General features: G+C 39.5%; 1 protein-coding gene across 1 annotated transcript in view; it reads right to left on the bottom strand.

Annotated features, from left to right (window-relative positions):
• Positions 1 to 24,518, bottom strand: part of LOC124863115 (tumor necrosis factor receptor superfamily member 16-like) — a 33,857-nt gene extending 9,339 nt beyond the window's left edge. The window contains exons 1-4 of the mRNA XM_047357364.1: positions 24,357 to 24,518; positions 22,183 to 22,345; positions 10,410 to 10,772; positions 856 to 1,090 (exon numbers count right to left, since the gene is read on the bottom strand). Coding sequence (XP_047213320.1) covers positions 856 to 1,090; positions 10,410 to 10,772; positions 22,183 to 22,345; positions 24,357 to 24,398 — 803 coding nt within the window. The 5' untranslated portion in view covers positions 24,399 to 24,518. The remainder of the gene's footprint in view (positions 1 to 855; positions 1,091 to 10,409; positions 10,773 to 22,182; positions 22,346 to 24,356) is intronic.
• Positions 24,519 to 27,057: the final 2,539 nt, after the last annotated feature.

Below are 27,057 nucleotides of genomic sequence, written 5' to 3'. Positions count from 1 at the left end.
AAGTCCAAGTCAAGTTAAAAGTCATCAAATCTGTGACTGAGTCTGACTCAAGTCAAGTCATCAAGTCAAATTTCACACCAAAGCAAAAAGACAATTGTTGCTGACCTAAAAATCTTTATAAATGTAAAATGCTAATTCTCTACCCCTGTGTTCAGTGTGCCATCAAAATGACTCAGGCATACAAATTTTATAGGTTTGATTAGATTTTTTCTCATTTCTATGTAAGAGTTAAATAAATCTACAATCATGTAACTTTTACAATGTATGTATAAGCTTAAGCTGTTCTCTACAGTTGCTTGTGGTAAATATAAATAACTCACAAATCAACAATAAAATATTTAGGAGATTTTGAATAAAAGTGCAGTTAACACCTTTGTTTGGGAATGACATTGAGTACATATGGAGCAAATGTGTGTGGCATTCAAATTTCCCTTGGATGGCACGTTTTAAACAATCAGTGCATCTAATCAGCTTGTTTACTTGCCTCAAATGTGCTTCAATTCGAATTTGTATCTGTAGGAGGAACTGGTTTTGCAGCTACATGTCCTTATTATTCTGTGATCTCTGTAATGCATTAAGTTTTGTTTTTTCTTCCTTTGAGAAAAAACCTCATTATGGCTCTTTTAAAGAAACTGATCAAAGCCACTCCAGCAACAGCTGAACTAAATATTTCTATACATTACATTGTTTTTTTTTTCACTGAATATTTCCTGTGGTAACATTCGTGCTAATATTGCATCAACCTTAAGAACCACCCTGATATCTATAGCTGTACACCCTTTCTATCATGAATAACTTAGTTCCTGAGGTACAATTCTGTTACCGTTATTTAGTACAGAAAAGCTTTTGACTGACCTCTTAAACACAATGAACGCCACCAGGCCAACCAACATAGCAGCCAGGATAGAGCAGTAAATAGGAATGAGCTTTTCGTTGAGGCCGCGGCCAAGAAAGTGAGGAGCACCGCCGCTAGAATTGGTTGTCTCTCCACTTGGCAAAGGGCTGTTGGAGGCACCCGGGAAGGGGTAATCAGGGAAGGACGATGTTAACAGATCATTTGTGGTAGAAAGGTATGTAGGAAGGTTTGGATCTGTATGGATAGAAACAGAAGGAAATAGATTAATAAAATTTTAAGGCAATCCATTTAGTAGTCCATTTCGTAATCTGTGGCTCCTCCAGTAAAAATGTGCAACGCCTTTAAAAAAATCATCCTTTATTATATCACCACACTGTCATAGATCAATAGCAACCATGCACCAAACATTTAACTGAAAGATTTGTTTTTTATTGAAACCATAATCTTTGGACAGATTAGATAGTGTAAATCCAAGAATGAATATGTGGAAAAGCAACTCATGCTCACCATTAAGCATGGAAAATGATCTGTGATGCTGTGGGGCTGTTCCTCTTACCAAGGCCTTGGTAACCTTCTTAAAATTCAAGGCTTGACAAATTCTCTGAAGGACCAGAATATTTTAACTTTTGTTTGCTTATTTAGAAAAACTGTCTTCAAGTAATTCAACAAGAAAATTATTTAAAATATGTTGCCAAATCAACAAAGAAATAGTTCACCAGAACAAAAATTAACCCTCTCATATTATTATTTAAATCTCTTAACCTAAATCATATAGAAAACTTGTGGGGTGAGCTGAAGATCAGGGTGCATAATAGAGAATCAAAGATGCTAGACTGGAAATGGAACAGTCAAAGATCCCTCTCTCTGAATGCTCCAACCCTGTGAAATACTATAGAAGATGACTAAGTGCTGTCCTGTTGGCAAAAAAAGTGTTCTACAAAGGATTGATAGCGATGTCACCAGTAACTGTGCTAGAAGTGATTTAGTTAAAACAAATATTTCTTAATGGACTTTTTTTCCCACACTGAACAAATGAACTCAAATGAAAGGCTGGATTTTTCCAAATTTTCCCAATGTGATACCAAATGGATTTATTTCAAGTCTCTTTTCACATCTTTATCAGAAATGCCACTAAATGTGTCTGCCTTGTGTTTTCCATACAGGAAAGTGAAGCATTCCCAAAAGGCCGGAGTACCCGGTGAGAACCCACGCATGCACGGGGAGAACATGCAAACTCCATGCAGAAAGACCCCCAGTTGGGAATCAAACCCATGACCCATACTTACGTATTTAAATGTATTTTTAATCAACAGTTGAAACAGGTTAAATTGAAATCTTGTTTAGATGACACTTTGCAGAGTCCCCAACCAGATGTCTGATGCCACTGCACACATGCTGCAGCTGCTTCTGATAGACAGATGGGCTCTGAAAAAGTTGCTGTGAGCAGGAAGAAGGAATGTTTCTCAGCACCAACGGGAAGGGGGGGGTCATATTTATGACATCAACCAGCCCAAACCAGACCTGGCATGGGCCATGCACACCGGGTCTCTTCTCATCACATGCTGATCTGTGTGATGTCTGCACATTGCATGGCATTAAGGCCATATGGATCCTTGAAAAACAGAGTGTGGGGCTCTATAGATGTCATCTTTCTGGTCAAACTCTTTGCTAAGACCAGAGATAGTGGCAGATCATTGTGCTACTGAAGGGGTCTGGTTTCTATCACTGTAAAGCCTGCAAAGAAGTCCATTTCATAGATTTTCCTATTTCCTCTTCCTCTCTGTGTCCCTTTAATGAATCAGTGTAATTCCCTATCTGGGTGTTGTACACCAACAGATATTAGTCCTAATCAGTTCTCTCCTACAGTAATGTCATAGTGCTTACCTTTTCTGAAACAGTGTTAGTAACTCTGCGCTGATCCTGTAAGATGGTCCCAAAGTTCATTTGATTATTTATCCCCTCTGGGAATAGTAAAGAAGGTTGAGAGGAGTACTTGTCAAGCCAAAACCAAAACCTTTTTGAGCTCAGCTGACAGTTGGGGAAGGAGAACGTGAAGCCTGGTTCAGATCTGAGCTTTAACTCCCAGCAGAACCTCGAGCTGCTCCTCATTAGCTTTGTACTGGCCTCTCACTGGATTAATCCTGTGGTGACCCCCAAGGCTTCATTCAAGGCCAGAGACTGGGGGACTCTCCTTTCAATACTTTTGGGGTTGTTGAGCATTATTCGAACTATTAAAGGCTTTTGACTGGTTGTGTAGTTTTAAAATTTAATAACTAGTTAATAATATGCAATAATGGTGATAATAACATTTTGTTGTTATAGTTATATCACTCTTTTCCAATTGAATAAAGCCTTCAAATTTAAATGCATGGATGAAGTGTGTGCTCTGCTTTTATTCCCCTGCACATAAAAACTAAAATTAGAAACATCTTGTCTCGTTGTGGTGCAGAAAAGCTTGTGTGTGCATGTGTGTGTGTATGTGCAAAGCTAGCCCAAAACAAATCTCAGGAAAGACTAAAGCTGATCCAAAAATGATTCAATGTTCTCTAAAGGATTGGGTGCAAGGATGACATTTCTCCAGTTTAAGTTTGTCCTAATCGGCTCTGAAGAATTCAATTTTTAATTTTTATTGACATTTAGAATTCCTAGTTAGAAGTGGATTAATATATAAACCAATCGGTTAGGCTGATATATAAAATTTTTCAGTTCTATAAAAGTCCCTCAATGATCAGTGCAGTGTTGCTGTGGCTTTGCAGTTATTAAAGTTTTGAAAAATGTAACACTACAACCTATTGGCAGTCATACTAGCTACAAGCAGACTCCAGTGTAGGGTCAACATGGCAAGGCCTCTTTGTATGGCTGGATTAACAGGCCTTCCATCAACTGTGGCTTAGTGACCAATTTTTTAAATATTGACATTTGACATATCAAACCCTTAAAAAAATGCAACTGTGTAGAAAGATTTGTAATTACCTTATGCTGATGATACCCTGCTTATAACATAAACTGTCACCATAAATCAATAAATAAATTTTTGTTGCTGTATAATATTCCCAATACTTTAATAAACTTTTACTACTAATAACCAAGATGTTTTGTTTTCACAGTAACCAGGCACCCATGCAAGATCAGAATGAAAGACTGAATGTGGATAATGTTTTGATACAATTGATCGGTTTCTTTGACTGGCTGTACACAGTTCCAAAAGCGTGGAAAACATTAAATATGGACTGAACTGAAATAGAATATGTACTGTTTTTCTTGAATGAAATCTTCCTAACTACTACTACCAAATTCACTTGTAGGTGTTACTTGATGAAGAATACACTAACTGCAAATTAAATAGTTTTGTTAGTTGTATAGTAATCAGTAAGTTGTTTACATTCACTTTTATTTGTTTTGAAATACGCATCAACATCATATTAAATTTTAACAAGAGCTTGCTTGATATTGAAAGGCAAAGCATATTCAGTTTGGATCGAAGGTTGATCTCAATCAGTTTATGTTAACTTCAGAGAGAGCAGAGAGCAGAGATTAATTTTATTTGGTTTAAGACATCCTCTTCTTTAAATGTGTCTCCACACGTGTGCACTGGTGACAACTAAAATCTCATACTGAATAATTGAGCAGAAAGTGTGCTTCAAAAAACATTGTCCTCCAAAAAACAATCATATGTTTGACAGTTTTCACTGATGTTGCCCCAAAACAGATAAGTAAGAATCAACACAGTGTTTTTAATATTAGAACAAAACTCTTACCTCTACTAGTAGAGTAAGGTAATAGTGACAGAGCTACTTTGTTCCAATTTTTGTCTATAATTAGAGTCCCATTATATTTGTATATTAACTGAGCGGACCATCTCATGAAAAAAATATACTTGGGATTATTAACATTGTGTAATTGATTACCGTGATGACTGATGTGGAGCAAAATAAATATACTAAGTGGACCATTACAGCTGCTGCCTGCACTTATTTTCTGTTTTTATTGACATGACAGATAGTAAAGCTTCTCCACATTGATTTGTTGCATAATTTACAAATGGTTCTATGTTAAATAGTCCAATGGGATCCTAAAGAGGAGTTTATGTAGACGTGGACTTTAAAGTTTCTAGTTGTAATTAAGTGTGCATGTTGAGAAGTCTGTTAATGCAGCGATGACGAGGCAAGCATAGCTCATATAAGGTGGTTTAGTTTCCTGAATAGTGGAAACTATCTCTCAAATGGCAAAGAGTAAGCACATGTGCATGCCATACTTAGAAACATGCAGAATGCAGAGGGCTATTTACAGCTACACTATTGATTTGAACTCGTCTGAACGGAGGGATTGTTTAGAGAAGTCGAAACATGGGCGTCTGTATTACATGCATTTCTTGACCTTTCCTCGGATGTAGTCAGGTTTCCTTAGCTCTGCCATACATCATCTGGCTAATGCCGCTCCTGGTAATGGTATTAGCAATGCAACATGAGCTTGCAAATAGAATAAATTGTGAATGGATGGTGTGAAAAATAAAGACTTGGAGGTGTGCAGAGAGTCTAACTTCAGGCTGAGTTTGTGAGAGAATGTCTTGTCTCTACTTATAGTATGGGCTTTCTCACAAGGGCTTATCATCATCCTGTATTTTCACGAGTACTCAATGAGTACTCCTTCCACACATAAGCTGTACAAAAGTCTAGATGCATCCATCACTTTCTTATGTTCTATTTCTTAGGAGACAGACTTTTTTCAAAACATTTAAAACCGTTTGCACCAGTAATTCTTTGAGCAAAACATTTATTCCATGTCACCTATTCAGATCTGTAAAGACCTGCTGTTACTTTAACATTTCACGCCTGCCAGTGAATTAGAATAAAAATAAATAAATACACTATTTAAATCAGATTTTAGTTTTTTTCTTCAGTTTAAAAATTTCCTTGTGCAACATGTACCTAAATGCTCACCTGACTTTTGCCTTGCCTTAAAGGTTTGCTAAATCAAGTTAATTAATTTAAGATGCTGTTTTCCTTACAAGGCTAACATTGGCATCTGATTAACAGCTTCTGATTCAGCAGCTGGGTAAAGGTTTGCTTCATTTGCTGAACTGCAGTGATGGTAATGTGTTTTCTACATGAAAGAGTTAACAGTCGTTTAGGAGACGAAAAAACAACTGAATGGTTGTTGATCAGTTTAGATTCTTTCACAAGGACAAGAGGAACACCTGGCAGGATGAAAACAAATAATTGTTTTTCAAAAAACCAAGGTAGCAGTAAATATCTCTTGTCTCCAGATCAGAGCCATTGTTATTTGCATTTTGTGGCCTCTAGGCACCAAAAACAACCAAGAAATGCTGCTGCTTGGGCCTTATCAGTTCATGAGGACTTGTTAATTGTGAACAGAGTCTCTGCTTCATTTGCTTTGACAAAAATGTTATATAAAAATAAGTAATTAAAATACCATCAACCTAGAAAACGTGGACAAAAGGGAAACATTGAAAATGTGTCACTAATTTAAATGAATGAAGATAGGACACTTAAGATCCAGCTTCCCACCATTTCTAGTTCTCACAATCTTATTTTTGTCTTTACAAATACATTTTTATCCAACTAAATGTTATTGATTTATGAGAAAATTGAATTAAATTATTAAATTGTGAAAAGGTGTTGTTTTTTTCCACAATTAAAAGGTTTACAGACTAAATTAGTGTCGCATGCTTTTATTGCAAGTGAACAAAGCTGCACTTAATCTCCCTGTCTGTCATGTTGATGGTAAGTTCTTCGGATGGGGTACGTTGTGTAGGCCTGCTCGTATTGTATTGTAAGGGTCTGTGTTTCTGGCACTTTTGCGCCAGCATAGTTTATAGTGATGTCTGAATTTAAAGATTAATGAGCAGTTTGTGCTCTATGACTGGACAGCATATCATTAATTGTAATCTATATAGATTAACATAAAACTGGAAAACTTCAGTAAAAACGTTGACGTCTACCCCATTAAATTTACGATAATGTAATTTGCAGCCTGCTGTCGATGATCTAAAACAGCAACCCTGCACCACATGCTTTCATAATCAGGTACAGGGACTGGTCCCTGGTCATAAGAATACGAAAAGTCGATAGAACTAATCAGAGAGCATCAGAAGATCTGGAAAACTCTAGATCATGACCACTTTAAAAAACTGGATTAAAAAAATTAAATTGTTGCCTTTCACAAAAGAAGCATTGCCTGTATAAAGATTCTGCTGAGATGGTTTAAAACGTTTGCACTATCCGCACACCTCATGACTCGCGATACATTGTCTCCTTTTGACCAAAATAACTGATCTCCTCACAGCATGTTTCATATAAGCTTGAGTCAACACAGAAGGTTAGCGCACAGGATGCTGCGTCTTTATTGCTCCTCTCTGATTTTTATATTTCTCCGCTCTGTAAACTAAAACACAGCTGGCCGCAGACCAAAGCACAGGCCTGAGGCTGCAGGGGCTTCGCCTTGCTTCTCAGCTGGAACAGAGCAGGGGCTTAAAGGTGGTAGTGGACCTTTAACAATCCCAGTTTGGCTTCAGCAGGTTTAAAACACTCATGAAACAAAATAAAACTAGCCTGGGATTTTATGAGAGTAGAGCTACGTGGGCAGAGGGGATGTGTTTATTACTAGGGTGTGGACACAAGAGCGAGGAGGAAAATGATTTAATTTTTATGAGCCACTGAGGTCTTTATGGTGAATTTAACCCCAGGGTCTATCACAGAGGTTGATGTCTTGGTTTCTACCAGTTCAGGGTGGAGATGAGCAGCTATCAGGCACAAAAAATGTACAAAGACCTCTTTATCAGCCACCAAACACTCTCCCTCTGTCTCAGCTGAGCCTCTATCACAACTGCCTGGCGTTCATGCAACACACATACACTCATTCTACAAATTATTCAAGTGAGCGCTCTGTCTTCTGTTTGGGACCGTTAATAGAAAGAGTGGAGGGGAGGGCAGACAGAGAGGCTAGAAGAGAGAGAGGAGGGGGTGCAGAGGAACAGAGAAGCTGCTGTAAAGTGCTCTGATTAGAAGGAGTAATTATACTGCAGCAGTGGAAACACTGAATGCACACTGGACAGCTTCCATCACTCTACTTGCCTGTCCACTCGAGGGCCACTGTGGGAAAAGGTGGAAGGAGGAGGCGAGAAGGTGATGGACTCTCTAATAAAGAGAGAAGTCTGGCTTTATCTGTGTTTTCAATCTTCCCCTCTCTTCAGGTCAAACCCTCCAAAACATACAAAAACTTTTCAAAGTAATTTAACTGGAGACTGAACAGCTCTACGATGTTATGAGACCTCCACTGAAGAATGTAAGTCATGTTTCGATTACAGATCAAAAAGGTTCACATGTGTGCAACACCCGGAGTTTAATGAAAAATGTAACATTTAAATTACACTTGGCAGGAGGAAGAGCACACGTGTTTCTGTGTCATGTTGGCCTGCTATCAGCTGTATTGATTCTGAATGCTCACAAAGAGTTTGAAGCTTGTACGAGCAAGCGTGTGTGTGTCCTAAAGTCATGTGTGTGTGTTTGTGCACTGATAGAGGTCACTCAGTGAAACCTGAGCACGAGCAGAAGAAATCCCAGAACTCATATCGACCCCTTCACCTTAGAATACCATCACAGCATATATGCTGCAGTTCTCTGCCTGTTTTCATCTCTGCTCCACTCTATTTCTGCTTCTCTGTTGCTGCATTTTGTAATTGACACCTGCTGATAGCTGGATATGAAGCGGGGATTTTGGAGATTGTGAACATACCCCATTGCATCTTTGCTACAGCATATGTAAAGACTCCAAGATGAGATTAAAAAAAACTTTTCATGTGTTAAAATGAATTGAGAGACAGGAAGCGAGTCCTAAATGGGCAACTGATTTTTTGTTCGATGCAGGAAAAATATCTCTATCAAGGACCACCATGAAAACTTGGTAACACCATCATACCATGTGTGTCTGCTCCATTATCCCCACAGGAGCGCAACCACACTTTAACAGGACTTTCCTTTCATAAGGTCAGTTATGATGCCATCTCTAGCATCTACCATTATGGCTCCTATCATGCCATCGGCCAGGATGGGGCAGGTCAAAGTTGAGCTGCCTGGGTGGGCGCTAAATGGGCAGCAAAAGGCAGCATTGTAGCTAATGTACATAGATATTTTGTGAGGGAGGGTTTGACTGTATGTAAAGAATTTGGTGGCATGCAACGTAAAAAACAGTGAAGAGTGAATTAGAGGTTCCACACAGTTAAATATTGGCACAAAATTGAGGAAAATTTATTTGCTCAACCTCATCTACATTTCCAGATCTTATCTTTCAGCACACCATTTCTCAACATCCATTCAGGTTCATTACAGTCAATTAAAAGTGGAATTTAAACCATTCACATGGCCCATAGCACATCAACAATGAAGTGTTGAAAGATTTTCAAGCTTTATTACCTCAACAGAGATGAAAACAATCGTGTGTGCCATACAATCCATGAAACCTTAAGCAACGGAGAGTTATTTTTTAACAGTTTTTTTTTCATCCAAGACATCAGCACTGCCACCCAAGGCAAAGCCAAGGTCAGTTTCACACAACGCCTGACCCATGTGAATTTAAAGCTTTCTGGGATTGCAAGCCACATTTACTATTGGACACAAAAAGCTTGGCACTGTTTTTGTGGGTGTGCCTGTTATTGATCATCTCCGTGTTGACACTGCAGTAGTCTTTGACCTTTTAATGCTAAAACTTTCAACTTCCAGCTGACCAAGCTCGACCTTTAACCACGCATGTTCACACAGACACATGTGGAGGTTGTCCCTGGTGGTTTGTTCAAGTGTAATTGAGAATTATATGAGGCTTCCAATGCCGATCTGAAATAACTTGAGGCATTTTGTGGGCTAGAACCTCCCCGTGTCTTTGGCTGAAAGTGCTGTCAGCCATAGTATGTGTTAAAAACAAACTGCCTGTTCAGGTCAGGTCTTGAAGGCCTTATGGAGACCAAACAAAAACACTGAAAAGTTAGGCAACTGGAGGCCTTTTGTGCTTTGCTTTAGTTGAAAACCGAAAAAGACTTGGTAAACTTGCCACTTTACTTTTATGCAAAAATATTTAGGCAAACCTAAATGCATCACTAGAAACAGTGCTAAAGAGCTAGACTTGATCTGTATGTGTGCTGTTTGTGACATTTTGGCTTTTCAACCAATTAAGATTTATTCTAATCTGAGCCAGAAAGCACTCAGCAGCATCTGGAAGCACATTCCTGGTGCTAAAATCAGTAAAACAATAGGTGATATTAACCACAAAAATATCTCATGCAAGTCCAGTTCCAGATGTCATTTGTATTAATTACCACCTTATAATGCTGATTCCGATACAAATCTTGCCCTATTATTCTCTATCACTGCAACCGCTGATTATTTGATGGATAAAATGAGACCCCCTAGTTTTTTAAACAACTCTTTGAAAGGAACGTGATGATATGAAGGGTTTCTAAGTGTTGGTATTAGAGTAGTTTGGGGTACGGAATTCAAGCAGCTACAACTCTGGAAGCGACATGAGTCTGTGGCAGACTTACTGTGGCAGATGGAGTCACTGGTGGGCGTGCACTCAGCCAGCTTAATCTCAATGTCTTCCTCACATATGGTGCAGGGTAAACAGGGTTCCAGGTAGCTTTCCCGGTCAGAAAAGGTTTCATCCACACACTCCTCACACACTGTGTCGTGGTAAGGCTCACAGTGAGAGTAAACGCCCTGTCCCAACGGGCACACAGTGCACGGCTCACATTGTTCAGTGACACTGTTGAAGTAGAAGTTGTAGTTGCAGACACATTTGGCATCATTGGAGTCGGTGCAGGGCGTATCCATCCGCATCAGGCCGGTACACTGAGTGCATGGCATGCACCTCTCTGTGAGGCTGTAGTTCTCTGAGTAAGTCTCACCTGCAGATTAGAGGACAAGTAAAAGGAGAACGGAGTCTATCAGAGGAAGTGGGACATGTAGAAAAGAGTAAGGAGAGGGAAGGAAATATGAGAAGATAAAACTGAGAACAGTGAATCTAATGACATTAATCATGTTTACTGCACATTCATTATGAGAAAGGACACATTGATCCACAGGGTTCTCAGTGATTTGTGCTCCAGGACAAGAAAGGTGCTCTTGTCGGGTAGCGAGTCAAAAGCCTATGGCGCTCATTACGATATTGATCTGAATGTGTTTGTACTGCGAGTGCTTGTGAGTAAATACAATCAAGTAAAACAGAGTATAAATACATACTCAGACTTAAAATCTGAAACTAAATATAGATGAATTTGAAAAAGTTGTTACGCCCTCTTGCTGCAAACCTTAATTATTTCACTATCTTTCAGTTTTTAAAACGTTAACTGTTTTTAGAAGGTGTGCAAATTTTGAAAAACCAAAAAGAAAAAATGGATTAAATGAGCCAGTGGTCCTGAACTGCCTAACAACAAGAAAACATTACTGCATCATATCTGTTTAGGAAGTGTTTCTTGCCTAAAACTGTTTTGTAATCCAGTATTATCAATTCTGGTCACGTGTTATAGTAGAATGGGCTATACGGACATATTGTCATAGTTTGCTTTTTTGATGGACCAATATGCGGGGAAGAACTCCTGAAGCTCCAGTTTTGAAGGTAAGACGAGCCACTATTTTCCATGGCAGGACACAGACAGGGTAGCAAGTACGCAGCAGGAAACACATACACATAACATAAGGAACCAGCGGGGAACAACGGAAACAAACGGGCTTAAATACAAAACTGAACAGCAGGGGAACCAACGACAAACGTGACAAGACAATCATGGACCAGGTAATATTACAAAAACACAAACTTAAGAACTCAAAACACAAGCAGGCATGACATAGCCCCTCCCTTTAAGGGCGGATCCCAGACACCCACAAAGCAAAAACAAAACAAACATCCGACCAGGGTGGGCAGAGAGGGGCCACGGAAGGAGGGCAAGAGTTCAGGCGGCCGGCCCGGAGGCCATCCCCGGCAGATACAGAGTTCAGGCGGATGGACCGGTGGCCATCCCCGGCAGATCCGGCGATCAGCGGGCCATCCCCGGCCAATCCAGCAATCAGCAGGCGGCGACGTAGGGGCGTCCTTGCACCCCTCAGGGACAGAAACAGGAAGTGGACACAGCTCGTACACGAACTCCCCCGGAACGGGAACCAGGGATGGAGGCAGTTCATCCTCGGAGCCATCCAGGACAGGACCGGGAACAGAAGCAAGAAGTGGAGGCAGTCCATCCACGAGCCCCTCACGGACAGGAACAGAATGTGAGGGCGGCTCAGCTTGGGACCAGGACCAGGAACAGGATCGGGGTGTGGAGGCGGTTCATCCAAGAACCCCTCTGGAACAGGAGCAGAAACCGGATCGGGGTGTGGAGGCGGTCCATCCATGAACCCCTCCAGAACTGGACCAGGAACAGTATTAGGAGTCGGAAGCAGCAGCGATGGCTGATGAGGAGCTAAACCCTGAGCCGGAAAGCCGCCTCCAACTTCAGTGGAGAGGCGAGCGGAGGAGGGGGCAGGAGGAATTCTCCCTAAAGCGGCGACTTCTCCCAGGGCCCTTTGTCACACGGCCTTGATGGTGTGGTGAATCCAAGGATCAGGAAAAAAACCTTCTTCGCCTCGAGCCAGTCTTGGAGGCTGCCAGCTTTTTCCAGCCTTCTCCATGGTGAGCTGGGAGAGGTCACCAGGTGACAAAATAATTTGACCAGAATCTCACCCCTCTTGAATTCCCTCACCATTGCTCCCGCTTGGTCCCGTTGGCTGGTTCCTTCTATCATAGTTTGGTTTTTTGATGGACCAATATGCAGGGAAGAACTCCTGAAGCTCCAGGTTTGAAGGTAAGACGAGCCATTATTGTCCATGGCAGGAGACAGACAGGGTAGCAAGTACGCAGCAGGAAACACACATACACATAACATGAGGAACCAGCGGGGAACAACGGAAACAAACGGGCTTAAATACATAACTGAACAGCAGGGGGAACCAATGACAAACGTGACAAGACAATCAGGGGAAAACACAGAATAGGTGTGGGCTTTGGGTGCAGGGAGACAGAAAACAAAGGACCAGACCAGGTAATATTAAAAAACACAAGCAGGTATGACACATATTTTATTAGAAACTGTCAAAGTTTGCTGCAGTAATGAAAAGTTTTATTGAATTCTGAAAGTAGAAAGAAATGAATGTAAAAATCTTATTTGTAATAGGTAAGCAATTTGTCAGTGCTCCTGATTCAGTTTACATGTACCGTAGTGTTCAGAAACCATATTTTTTTGCTTACATATTTAGCTGCAAAAGATGCTGTTAAAAGATTTGCACAGCATTAATGCATTCATTGTGAACATTCAAAACACTGTCAGCATATGACACATCCCTGGTCTTTTACCATGCTGGATATTAATCACTAATACGTAAACATCCTCACCCATACCAGTTTTGAAAACAGCCAAACTCAGTCTGAGTCAGAGATGATCTGTTTTGAAATTATTGGTACATCCCTAAAATCGATAAAGGTATAATTTATAATTCTACATCTGAAACAATTTTTCATGTACTGCAATGCTAATGCTAAAGCTTGTGCTTAAACAGGAGCAACATGCGGGGCGCGGCGCTGATGGTGTAGGGGTTAGTGCGCGACCATATACGGAGGCTACAGTCCTCGAAGCGGCCGTCCCGGGTTCGAGTTCCGGACCCGGCGACATTTGCCGAATGTCTCCCCCTCTCTCTACCCCTCTTTCGTGTCTGTCTACTGTCTAAAAATAAAAATAAAGGCCACTAGTGCCGAAAACAAATATCTTAAAAAAAAAAAAAAACAGGAGCAACATGTGAAGATTTAGTTTAAGGCACCTATGTTAGTTTTATTTCTGTTCTCCACAATAACAGTTCGGTAGCTAATAGAGGTTACGCAAGATTTAAATTCGCACAAGACAAATTATTTCCATTATTTCTATTATAACAAGGTTTTATTGAAAAAGTTGCTTCTTATCATTGTCTGCTGCTGTTTTGACATTTAAACAACTTAGTTGTAGTTTCTTAATGACTTGACCACCTTACTACCTCTTTACCTTCTAAAATTTCTTATGCTTTATTAAACAAAAAGTTTTACCAAACAAATTATAGGCATATTGAGCCTGAATGCATGGCACTTAAATAATTAGTTAACAGTTATTGCAGGAAATTTTTAACAATGTGCATATTGTGCACAGTAACATTGCAATAAGGATAAAATTGCTATATATTGAGCAGCCCTATGCAGCAGGTTTCATGCCCTTTTTTAAAAACGTGTACATCAACGAAAACTAAAGCCAGCAGGGAGTCACCACATTTATTATCTGTTATCCTGTGGAGACTATTATTATCTGCACAAAATGTCAATACAGCTCAACCTGTAACTGCTTTGGGGACTAACACTTGAGTTAAAAAATACTTTTTGTCATACATTTACTGACTCTTCTCTTCTTTCCTTGTTAAGATGTCTAAAATAAAAATTTGGCCAGGTGTTAAAAAGACCTTTATTCTGAAGTACAACTTCTTCAGTTTCTAATGATTTTTTGTAAGGACTGTGAGCAATGAAGACTCTAGATAAGAGCTGAGATGTGAAGAACCACATTGAACAGAAAGAGATAAAGGCTGTTGCGACTAATTGCCTACTGCTTTTCAATTACTTCACACACTTCAGATTCGCTTTCCAGTCACATTTGGCGACGAGAGGATTTAGGGGAGTTCATCACGGGTAAGTTGATGACCTCAAGTTAGCCTATTCTTACGCTGAAGTGTTCCTCAGGGCACTGCACAATCTATTAATATTATATGTTTATATAGAATTATTTTCAGATATAACTGGATGCCTGCTGAATTATGCATACATTAAGAGACAAAGTGTTTACGTGCCATACGGGCATGTTTTAGTGGTTGAAAAAGATGCAAGGAGAGCCAAGAGGTTGACGGGAGAAAGATAAAAAAAAAAAACAGCAGCTCAGATTCATTATACGAGCAGCTTCACTGTACTTTTTACTTTTTTTGGTGACATGCTTCACATGAGAGCAGTCACCTTGTGAAAGCTGCAGTTCAGATAGGAACAGTGCAAAGTACAACATGACACACGAATGAATGTAAAAGCTGCTTTCTAAACCATTTAATTAACACCAGGATTTCATTGTTGAAGTTACAAAACAATGTCTCTACTAAGCTTACTTTGGTTAAAATCTTATTGTTTGGTTTGCAGTGACATAAATCATGAAGATTTGCTGAACCATAAATGAAGCCTCATGACTGTGTTGACATGTGGGACATTTGCACAACTCTTATCTGCCTTTCCATATGTTCCGGAGTGTGCTATTTTCTTTTTTTTTCCACGAGAGCTGTTTAGGGGTTGTCGTGTTGAGCAACAGCGTTTTGTCACAGTAAAAACCCCTGCAGCAGAGTTCCAGCACTCCGGTTTTTCGTTGTAAACCTCATGGGCACCAACTTGAAGTTTTAAACACCTTGTAAACAGCGGTACCGCCTAGCCTTGTCACATTATACAGCCAGTCTGTGTGGAGCAGATGGGGGTAAACGATATGGAGCCAGGTAGGGAGGAGAGAGAACGACACGCAAGCAACCACTAGATTTGCTTGAATGAATCTTGAGGCAGCTTGACACGACATATGCGGAAACAGTCTCTGAGTGTGGTCTGGTGCTCAAAGTCCAAACCTAATCTAAAAAACATAATTCAGTAATCAAAGTGCTGACGGCTGCAGAAGGAAGGGTCAGGAAAAATAGATTAACTGGAGACTTCTTTGAGTTCTGCTTCCCTCTCTGATGTAGCCTACCGTCAAATATAGTACTTTGTTTCTGTCATCACCTCTTGCTTCCATTACAATCAGGAGGTAGAAGTAGAGGAGGGTAGCGACAGTGATCGAATGATCCAGACTCAGATAAACAAAAGACCTCCAAGGTAAACGATTATTTGAATTAGTTGTGCTTGAAAGCTTTTGTTTTCTTTGCAGTTGAGCTGAACCAGTAAAGTTCCCTTTCTCATTCATATCAATTATCCCCCAGCATGCAGGCTGCTTCCACGCTCATTTTAACTTGCATGCATGATCCCCCTTCACAGTGCTTTGGTGTAAACATTTATAAATGTGGCCATACGCAGTCACAGAGGTGTGTGGACCAAATGCATGCATCAGTGCTTTAATCCAGAGCTAAAAGAAGAAAGTTAAAGGCCATCAAGATTCTGATGGGGAGTGCCTTCTTAAATAAAATATGGGATTCTTTCTAATTGTCCTCAGCTGAGCAATGAATCAGACTTTTCATGTTTAGCCCCGAGGTTGGTTGATGGTGAAGCAAGATTTGGCCGTGAGTGAGGAGCATAGTCCACTCAATATGTACCACTTCGGCCCCCCACTGCTACCCTCCCCTTCTAACACACGTGTTTTTTTTTGTGTGGTCCCATTAGTGTCATTAATAATGTAGCTATGGATGGCCTTGAAACTGCTCAATGATCTTTTCAATCAGCTCTTTTGAGTGAAAGCTTTTAGTCACGCTGGACATTTCCGCCACTCCACAAAATGTCAGGGTCTGAATCTTAAAGTTGAGGTGACAACATTTTCTTCCCACTTTTTGCTTAGCGAGGATAAATGATCAACATTTGTAAAGCTGTTTGACAGCTGAATTCCTCTTTTCCAGCTTGTTTTGTGTAATGCCCCAATTCATTTGTTGAGCCCCTCCAGATTTGAAACAGGTGTTTTTGAATACATTTTTTTTTTTTTTGCCAAAGTGTGTCTAGTTAAGTGCTATATAGTTTCTAAAAGCATTACTTTACCAGATAAAAAACATATAAGCTGTTAATATAAGCCCTGGATATTTAGGTGAAGATGGTTTAAAGCTTCTAACTGGCAGTGGAATAATGGGCTGAGTCGTTTCTTTCAAAGAATGTGGACTGCACTGAATCCCCTCTAGTTTAAAATCTAAAGTACTTAGACTAGTAAAACCTGGACTAAATTATTGTATTACATATTGTATGCTGGTCACTCACAGTTTGAGGTTTATGAGAACTTTATTTGTGAAAACAAAATAATAGATCTTAGATTTATCCAAAATACTAATCTGTGCACACTGAAATTCAGCCTGATTTAGTTTGTCTGGAACTCCAGAGCACACAGCTGGATGGCTCAACAATTGCTTGGATTAATGACTATCTGTCAAACATGGCCAAAGTTTTTGAGGCTTATGGGTAGCGTGTCTGGCCAGGTTGTCAGCAGCGCAGGAACGCCACAGGGGACTGTACTCTCACCACTCCTTTTCACTCTGTTCACCTCAGACTTTCAATACAAGTCAGATTCCTGTCCTTCTCAGAAATACTGTGATGACTCTGCAGTGGCCGGGTGTATTAGAGATGGACAAGATGCTCGGTGTTCACCTGGCCAACATAATGGACAGGAGACAAAACAGTGAGTCTGTCTGCAGACAGACTCTTGGGGAGGCTTAGGTCCTTCAGCCTTTGCAGCAAGATGCTGCAGATATTCTATAAATCTGTTGTGGAGAGTGCAATCTCTTTTGCAATCATTTGTTGGGGTAGCAGCATCACAGGAAGTGACTTAGAAAGGCTAAACAAGGTGATAAGGATGACTGGTTCTGTTATGGAGGCAGTTCTGGAGCCTCTGGAGATGATTGTGCAAAGAAGGATGATTCATAAAATGATGAGCATAATGGACAATCTTGAGCCGCTTCTCAATAAGACTGTAATTCACTAACAGAGTGTCTTCAGTCAAAGGCTTTTTCAGATCCACTAATACTGAACACTACAGGAGATACTAAACAACTTGGATAGCTTGAGTCACATTTCCCTTTGGGATTCATAAAATATTTTTAACTTTAATGTAATTGAAATAAAATTAAGTGTACCTAATACTGTGTATTGTCTTGTCTCAAGAGCTGGGCAGTGCTTGAGCCCAAATGTTTAATACAGCCTCCTGTTTTAATAAAACAAAATGTTGTTTCTGAGCATGGAAACTGCTTCTTCTGCTTTGAAGTAACATCACTGTTTCTCCACACATCATTCATCTCAATCCAACGTTTAGAGCAATTCCTGATGCTTGGCTCCAGACCTCAGCCAGGCATGCCTGTGATTCCACTTTCCTTCCTCCTGAAATCCCCAGAGATCCAAAGTCTCATCATGCTTTTCTCTAAGAAATTCAGCCCATTTTCAACCCAAACCTCTCTGAATGCTTCACTAAGTGAGCCAGGTCCGATCGTTCTGTTTCCCTCCACCGCAGAGAAAAGCGGAGGAGACTAATAAATATTTCAGGGCTACTGATGCACTTCCCGAGCCAGGAAGAATACAGTTAGATGGGGAGGGGGTCTAACCAACAGGAAGTGGGACACTAAAGGGGTCTCACGGTAAATACAGATATGTTCTTGCTTACTATGAAACAGGAAATGGATTTGTCAAATTTTACTCATTAATTATTCATTTCACTACTTCAGAAAATGTATTTATGGTGTCAGTTTTTTTTTAGAGTAGGTCAGCTTTTAACCTCAATGTAAATCCTGTTCAGCTTTATTATTTTGTGTGCTCCTGTAAGCCACATGCACATTATGATTATATCTGCTATAACTGAAAAATTACTCGTATATAAAAATGCACTAATATCAGAAATTGGGTATACCTCTCGGAAATTCTGGCTTAATTCTTAAGTGTTTATCAGCATTGAGGACCATTTCTGTACAGCAGAGTAGGATAATTGTTCACTATTGAAAGCACAATAGGCTTTTCAAGATGGTTTAATTAACTGGATCAAATGGGTAAAGACAGACTGATGTAACAGTATGCATGATAAATGAGTAGATCGTGCCCTTTGGTGCATGGCTTTCCTAATATCTTTTTATCCGCTAATACAGAGGATGACTCATAGTTACTGCAAAGGAGGGGGGAGGGATGGTGGCTGTGAAGAGGGAGTATAGCAGGAGAAAGGAGACGTGACAGGGGTTGGTGGGATTTGGTGTGAAAATTTTAAATTAAGGGCAGACCTGAGAATTACCCCACATTGTAGGAAAGAGGAGTATAATCTTTGCATTTTTTGCATCATCATGCAGTAATTATTTCATTTCTAATAACATAAGAGCAAAAATAATGACCAGACACTTCTTCACAGGAATTATTTAATGACGTTGATCAATTATTTTGTTTGTTTTTAGGCGGATTTCCAACTATATTGATACGAAAGCATAAGAACAGTGCTTTATTTCAAACCTTTACTTACACTGCGGTGCTCTTGTTTGAATTTCATGCCTGTAGCTTTTCTAACATTGACTTTGATGGGATTGTTTTGTGTGAAATTGGCTCACAGCATTTGTGTCCTTTTTAATTTTTACTCTGTGGCACTGTCGCTCTTTAGATGCAGAAAAAAATCCTATCCCTAAACCTTTTGCTGCAAGTGTTGACATACTGGGAAATAAAATATGAAAACAGGAAGAAAGAAACGCTCCACTCATCATTAAACTGTGTTGACATTACTTAGTCAGAGTTGGATCCTAAAAACTTAACCTCTGCAGTTGTTTTGGTATACATCGGATATGAAACTGTGTTTATTAATGAATTTATGCTTCAACTCAAGGAGCAGAGGTTTGTCTTTGAGCTTTGCAGTGATGCTTTTGATCTAAACTTTAAGGTTTTACTATGCATGCTTAAAAGATTAGACACAAACGTCACAAAGGGTAAATATAGCTGCTGGGATGCACTGCAAAGACTCCTGAATCCAGAGGAAAACCTTTGTTTGCAGCTCTGATTGTTCTCTTCTTGCTCCTGTTTGAAGCTGCCTGGTTTCCCAGCTTTGGACCATACAGTAAGTGCTAATGGTTTGCAGTTTAAGTCTGGCTCCAGGCAATTTGGACCCACTTAAAAAACCCAAGTGTTTCATCAGGAGATGTTTAATAAAAGAAAATGTAACATTTCACCCACATAAAAATATAGACATTAATAACTTGTAATAAGCTTTGACAAAAACAACTACAGAAACCTTTTAGATACTGAGGGTAAAGCTGCTTTACTTTAAGTTCTTTTTATTCTGAACAGGTGTATTAAATTACAAATATTTACATTTTTACTCACAGCTTACTAAAAACTGATTCCTAGTCAGCAGCTCCAGAAAACATACATCATCCAACAAGGGATAGATAATTCTTATAAAATGCATGATTATCTGTCTCTTGACTGTTAAATAAGGTATGTAACACTTGGGAAAGACACAAGAGTTCCAGTCAGGAAATCTAAGTTTGTGTACTGTGTACTAATTAAAAATTTACCAATGAGCTTATACCAATTTACACTTTTCTTTGAGGTCTGTTTTGGTATTTCTGATTTTGGTCAATTCAGATTTTCTTTACAATGAGTATAACAAATACAAAGTCATTTACATAAATGTTGTTTCAATCAAAGATTTTATATAAAAAAATATTCAGCATAAAAAACTTGTGTATATTCAATAAATCAGGTACTACATAAAAGGGACAATGACATTTATGGATTAAAGCGTATGTCCCAAAAGTTTGCTGATGTATTTACAGCCCAAAAAATGTTTGTTGTTCAGTTATGATGCGTTTAATTAAAAAGGAAAAAACTGAATATTTCAGCTCTTGACCTACCAGTCAGCAGTCAGAGCCAATCAATGAAAAACTGGCATAACTGTTCGCTGATTAATTGGTGCAGCAATACTTGAAATTTCTGGTATTGATAGTTTCTTTAGTTTAGGTTTGTGCCATTTGTTGTTAATTTCCAGTTTTCTTGGGATTCTGCATCACAACCATCGGGCTAGGTTAACAAAAATCTCAGCAGCATATAATTAAAAATAAAGTTTAAATGCAAGTTATTGTGTCATGGTTTCATTGTGTCTACTCAAAGAACACAAAGAAGGTCGCACATCTATTCCTCAAAAGATTGCGTAGGAAAAGAACTACCGGTCCCAGAAGGAAAAGTAAAGCTCACGTACACTGTTAAACTTTTTAAATTCATTTTTCATGATGAAGGTCTTTAAATCTCCTCAGTAGGTTTTGCAGCTTTAACAGAGCCTTGCAATAGTATTCTTGCTCCTTGAATGTTTTCAAATTGTGTCACATTATACCAGTAAACATTGGTGTATTTTATTTGGATTATCTGAACTAACACATTTTTACAAATAGAAATCTGAAAACCATTCAGCCCCTTTACTTCGATACCAGTAAATGAAACCTGCTGTAAAGAATTGCTATCTGATTATGTATTATAGTTCACATGGCTGATGGTTAATTTAAGTTTCAGCACATCTGTTCTGAAGCGGCCAAGGGGCCCATGGTAATTCTGGAGGAGCTGCAGAGATCCGCGGTTCAGCTGGGAGAATCTGTTCACAGGACATGCACTCCAAAAATTGGGCATTTGAGGAAGGATGGCAAGAAGAAGGCCACTTTTCAAAGAAGGTCATAAGGAGTCCCTTTGAAAGTTTGCCATAAGCCATTTTGGGGACATACCAATAATAAAGTGGTGATACTTCTCTTCAGTAGGGACAAGGAAGCTGGTCAGGGATGATGGATGGAGCTAAATTTTGGCAAAATCCTTGAAAAAAAAAAAGCCTATATTATAGGCTGCAAAATACCTTCCAGCAGGACAAGACTTAACATACAGCCAGAGCTATAATGGAATGGTTTAGCTGAAAGCATATTCAAGTTAGAATGATCCTGCCAAAGTCCAGAAGTAATTTCGGCTAAGAATCTGTGAGAAGACTTGAAAACTGATGTTCACACACAGTACATTCTTCATCTAATCTGACTAAACCTGAGCTTTTTCCAAAAATGAATTGGTTAAATTTCTAGTTTCTATATGTTCAAAGCTGGCACACCTACCCCCAAAAGACTTGCAGTCGTAATTGCAACAAGAGGTAGTTCTACAAGGTATTGACCTTCATTCATTGGACTTTGTGATTGTATTAGGATAAAACATAAGCTCAAGGTGTATTAATATTGTTGCAAGACCTTGTATTAGGAGTATTTTTGTTGCAGTTACAGTAAAACATTTTCTAGCATGCTACATTACTTTAGGTTTCTTTTGAACACCCGTTATCATCTTTTTCATAAGAACATAGGCTGTATTTGTACCACGACACAATCCCTGTTTGGGATTTGTGACTTGTCCAAAGGCAGTAGTTAGTGATGATTCATCATTAAGAAATCAATTTGTTAGGACTAGCTAAACAGAAGGTTTTATGCTGACAGGGCTGAAAATGATAGTTGCCTTTATTGAGTTTGATGGGTTCAATGCACATGCATGTACAAAAGAGGTGCAACGTATAAGAAATCATTACTCACTGTCCAAACACTGAGCACAGAGAGTCTGAGTGGCGCCACATTCCTTCACCATTCCCTCTCCAGGTGGACAGTCTATGCAGCATTCCCCACTGTCGGTGAACTTGCCAGAGTCACAGTCAACATTCAAGGCCCGCTCAGTCTTGGATGCCAGCACTGACATCGCCTGGCACAATGGGGACAGAGGTTCAGTCATTTATTATCACACATAGGCAAACTCGAAGCACTGATGAGAATTACTGCCAGGTGGCCAGCCTGTTCTATAAGTCCAACAGCTATCAAGGTTCACTCTAAATCATTGTGCCTCTGCCTTGTTGGAGAACTAGCTTAAAGGCACATCAGCTCTAACAGTGAACCCAAAACACACAGGAACAATAAAGTCATATGTGCACAACATTATACACAGGACCATCCTATGTAATGTCCAAAAGTGAGAGATGTTGTGAATGTTAACCTCTGCTTCTGATCAATCCTGGTGAACACAAACATTTTAACTGCAATATTTCTGGGGAGTATTCATTAAAATCATGCTCACTTTCTCTATCACCTCCTAATGTTGCCTGATACATGTTAAACTCAATCTCGTTGTCTAAATATAGTTCCAACAACAATTATCTATTTTTAACTGTGTAAGATAATTTCATACTAGACATTGTGGATGCTGAGCTAAAAATGTGTGCATATTTATTCTGACAGATAGCTGCACCAATAAACTATTTAAATTAAAATGATTGCACGCTCACTGATCTTGTCTAATATCACTTAGCGTCTTACTTCTCCTAGTGTACTCTTGTTGTTGATTTTTCCCCTGACATATTTATCACGCAGCTTACTGGCACAGGAACTGATGCTTCAAAAAAAAATTAATGAACAGAAAACAAAGATAAGTGTTATCCTGCATTACTTTCATGTCTGTGGCTTTTATTACGTAATAAGTAAAACCTCATTTCCACTGAATTCACATTTGCTGAGACATCTTTTCTCCCCTGTCTCTCAATGGTCCTTCCCCTCCTCTCTCTGCTTTCATTCAGAAACAGATGTACCATGCAACCAGCATCTCACTCTGTCCCCTCCTCTCTCATTTCTGCTTCTCTACCTCAGCGTTTCCCTCTTTCTCTGCTTCTCTTTTCCTCCTCATTCCCCATCCATCCTCAGCTTGTCATCTCCAACAGTTCTGCAAGGTCTCAGTTATTATTTTAACATGAAAAGAGACAATGTCTATGCAATTCATCTCCCCACGATCTTCATCCTTTGTCATCTGCGTGGAATTTCCCCTTAGTTAAACAGAATTAGGTCAAATTCAGTAAAAATGCCCTTCCAGCAGCAGGAACCCACATTAAGCCATGAAGCAACACAGCTGTGATGTGCTTGGTTTGTACTCTCCTCAATTTCATGGCCAATTTGTGAATTTATTTCTAAATTTAATTCTAACGAAGTACACAACTGCTGCCACTCTTTTGCACCAGCTGTCATAACAGTGTCCCCTCACATCCAGGGCTGTTCATATGATGACTGAGCCTTGCTGCCCAATTAGACCAGCTGCTGTGGACATACCAGCGAGCTGGGAGGATGTGCTCCCTATTATATGCCTCATTATTAACTTTCTTCACGATATCCCGAAAGCCTTAGGACTTTTTGCATCAAATTTCCCATGCTCTTGCTATATGAATCTATTTGTTTTCCAAAAAAAATAAACTAAAATAAAAGAAACACCGATCTAACCCCAAAATCTGCCTAAATGACAGAATAGGGAAGACAAAAATGCTGCTGGATCAAAGGTCCACACACAGTGCTGCTCCTGGATGTTTGTATGTAGTCCAGTGTTTCAAGCTGGATTTTCAATTCTCTAGAAATCCCTGCAGTACTGTTTGCTTCTCTGGATAAAACGAATAGAGGCTTTAGTGTGCACGAACAGCTGAATATGATCTTACCTTAGCGCAGAACTCAGTACACATTAAACTGCATGAGACACCTGCAGGGTACGTCAGAGCATGGAAACCTTTACGCAAAACTTTAGTAATAAGTTTATCACTGCATCACTCCTAAGTGCATTTTCTAGGTGCATGGCAGGGAAGGCGCATTTGATACACATTCTTAGAAATGCATGAAAAATGTGGATAATAATTAAGTCCTTTCAGAAGTCAGGCACGATTATTACGGGGAAAGCGACGACTCACCAACGCGCACAGAATCACCAGCGGTAAGGTAGTAGTAGTCATCCTTCTTCGTGTGTAGGAGTCATGAAACAGATATTGAGCAGAGAAATGCGGCGCTAAGTGGAGGACAGCCGTTTAGCAGAAGTGCTCATCTTAATTCCAGAGGCACGGATTGTTGTTTCTTGGTTTTTTTTATGACTCCGCACCGTCACGCGTCTGTCCGGGAAACCTCCGTGGAGTCGGATGAAAGTGTCTCTGCAGCCTCCCAGCAGTGCCACTATTACTCTGGCCAGCACACACGCAGAAGCGATATAAAAGCGAGGAGGGGTGGTGGAGGAGGAGGTGTAGGTGGAGGAGACAGTCCTGTCCGGAGTGCTGCTCAGCTGCAAGTGCACTGCGGAGGAGCGGAGACAGAGAAGAGGAGAGTCACGTCCAGCCTTCGGTTTATTATTCCTGATGGTTCTGCAGTAGAACCTGATCCCTCATTCTCTGTCTTCTCATAAGCTCAGCCTCATTGCAACAGTGGCATTAACTAGCCTGTATCATATGGACTGTAATGTTCTCCGTTTTATTAAAGTTGAAACCTATCCCTTTTTACTTGCTTATATTACAAGAAAGTGTTTATATTACACCCCTTAATATTATTAAAGGTGAAGATCCCGTCTTGTTTGGAATAATTATACACAGATTACTGGGGGGATCCAGCGGGTCAGGGGTCAAGGAACAGTGGCTTCTTCAGTAAAAAAAAAAGAAACACAAAGCCTGGCTTCAAGGAATACATTTTCCTACATTTTTACATCTATCCATACAAGCTGATTTATATGTATCTATGTTATAGAGTACTACAAAGTGGTACATAATTGTGAATAATTGAGAATAATGTTACCTGGTTTTTAAAGATTTTTACAAATAAAAATCAAAAAAGTGTGGCATGCATTTGTGTTTAGCCCCCTTTAGTCTGATACTCCTTGATAAAATCAAGTATATCCACTTGCAGTTAAAAGTAATCTAGTTAGCAAATAGCCAGAGTCCACATGTGTATAATTTAATATCAGAATCATCTGTGAAGGCCTCAGAGGGTTGTTAAAGAACATTAGTGAAAAAAGAGCACCTTAAAAACCAGACAGGTCAAGGATAAAAGTGTGGAGAATTTAAAAGCAGGGTTATGTTCTACAATAAAATCGTAAACTGTGAACATCTCAAAGCGCACAAATCATCATTTAGAAATGGAAAGAGTACCAAGACCTACCAAGACATGGCCGCCCAACTAAATCGACAAGCCAGCCAAGGATAGCATTTATCAGCGAAGCTGTCGATTCCCCTGGTAACAGCTATATGGAGAAGGTGCAGAGATCCACAGCTCAGGTGGAAGAATCTGTTGACAAGGCAAGTTTTGGACATGCACTCCACAAATTTGGTTTTTATCGATGAACGGTCACAATCAAACTACTGTTGAATAAAAGCCATAAGAAATCCTGTTAAAGTGTGCCACGAATAAATAAGTGGATAGTAAGATGTGGAAGAAAGTGTGCTGTTCAGATGAGACAAAAATAGATTTTTTTGGCCTACTTGCAAAATTGCTATATGTGGCAAAAAAGTTAATATTGCACATGCCCCTGAACACACCATCCCCATGCTGAAAAATTGATGTTGGCAAAATCATGTTATGGGAATGATTTTCTTCAGTAGGGACAGGGAAGCTGGTGAAAGGTGATGAGAAATGGATGAGGCTAAACAGAATTAAAACCTGGCATAAATCATCTTAGAGGCTGAAAAAGACTTCAGAATGGGGTGGATATTTCTCTTTCACATGGACAATGACCCTAAACATATAGCCAGAGCCACAATGGACTGGTTTAGATGAAAGTATATTAATGTGTTAGAAGGGCCAAGACCTAAATCAAATTGAGAATCTATGGGAAAACTTAAAACCTGCCGTTGACAGACACCCCAATCAATCTGACTGAGTTTCAGTAGTTTTGAATAGAAGAATGGGACAAAATCTAAGTTGCAAGTGCAAAGCTGGATATGCTACATGGATGTTTGAGATTGTAGTGTGACAAAGTGTCAAAAAGATTAACAAGATACCTAAGACAGAGGCGATGCAAAAGGTAATCACTGTACATGATAAAATAAAGAGATTTTGAGTGACCCAAAAGTGAGAATTTTTAAAGAAACCCTTAGCAACTAAAGAAAATTGCACATAAAAAAAAACAAATGTGACAACAAATGACCTAAAATCAGAACTAGAAACAGAACCAACATGAGCAACATGTGACTCAAAATGATCAAAGTTAAACATAATTAATCTCAGAGGGAAATAAATGCACAGTTAAGATCTAAAACAACCCCTAACAGATGCAACATGACCCGCAAAGAGACACAGTTCATTCAAAATGAGACATAAAATGATCTCAGTGAGACACAAAAGGAACGACCAACACAAAATCAAACAGTAACTGTAAGGAGACGACATTTCTTCTTGATCACTCAAGATTGTGGCGTTGTTCAGCTGGCCCTCATTATGTTGAAATATGTTTCCAATGTTTCTGGATGTAAATTAAGGGGGGGTTTTAGTATTGGAAACACCTGTCCATTTAGTGTACCACAAATATCGCCTCAAAACCTTTCTACAGAAATAGCTGAACACAAACTGTTTTCTCAACAAAACATGTGCAGGTGTTCCTGAACTTAAGATTATGAATTATTTATCTTCCTTCCT

Source organism: Girardinichthys multiradiatus, chromosome X, assembly GCF_021462225.1.
Source record: "Girardinichthys multiradiatus isolate DD_20200921_A chromosome X, DD_fGirMul_XY1, whole genome shotgun sequence".
In the NCBI taxonomy this organism is placed as follows: domain Eukaryota; kingdom Metazoa; phylum Chordata; class Actinopteri; order Cyprinodontiformes; family Goodeidae; genus Girardinichthys; species Girardinichthys multiradiatus.
This window is presented reverse-complemented; position numbering and strand designations above follow the sequence as displayed.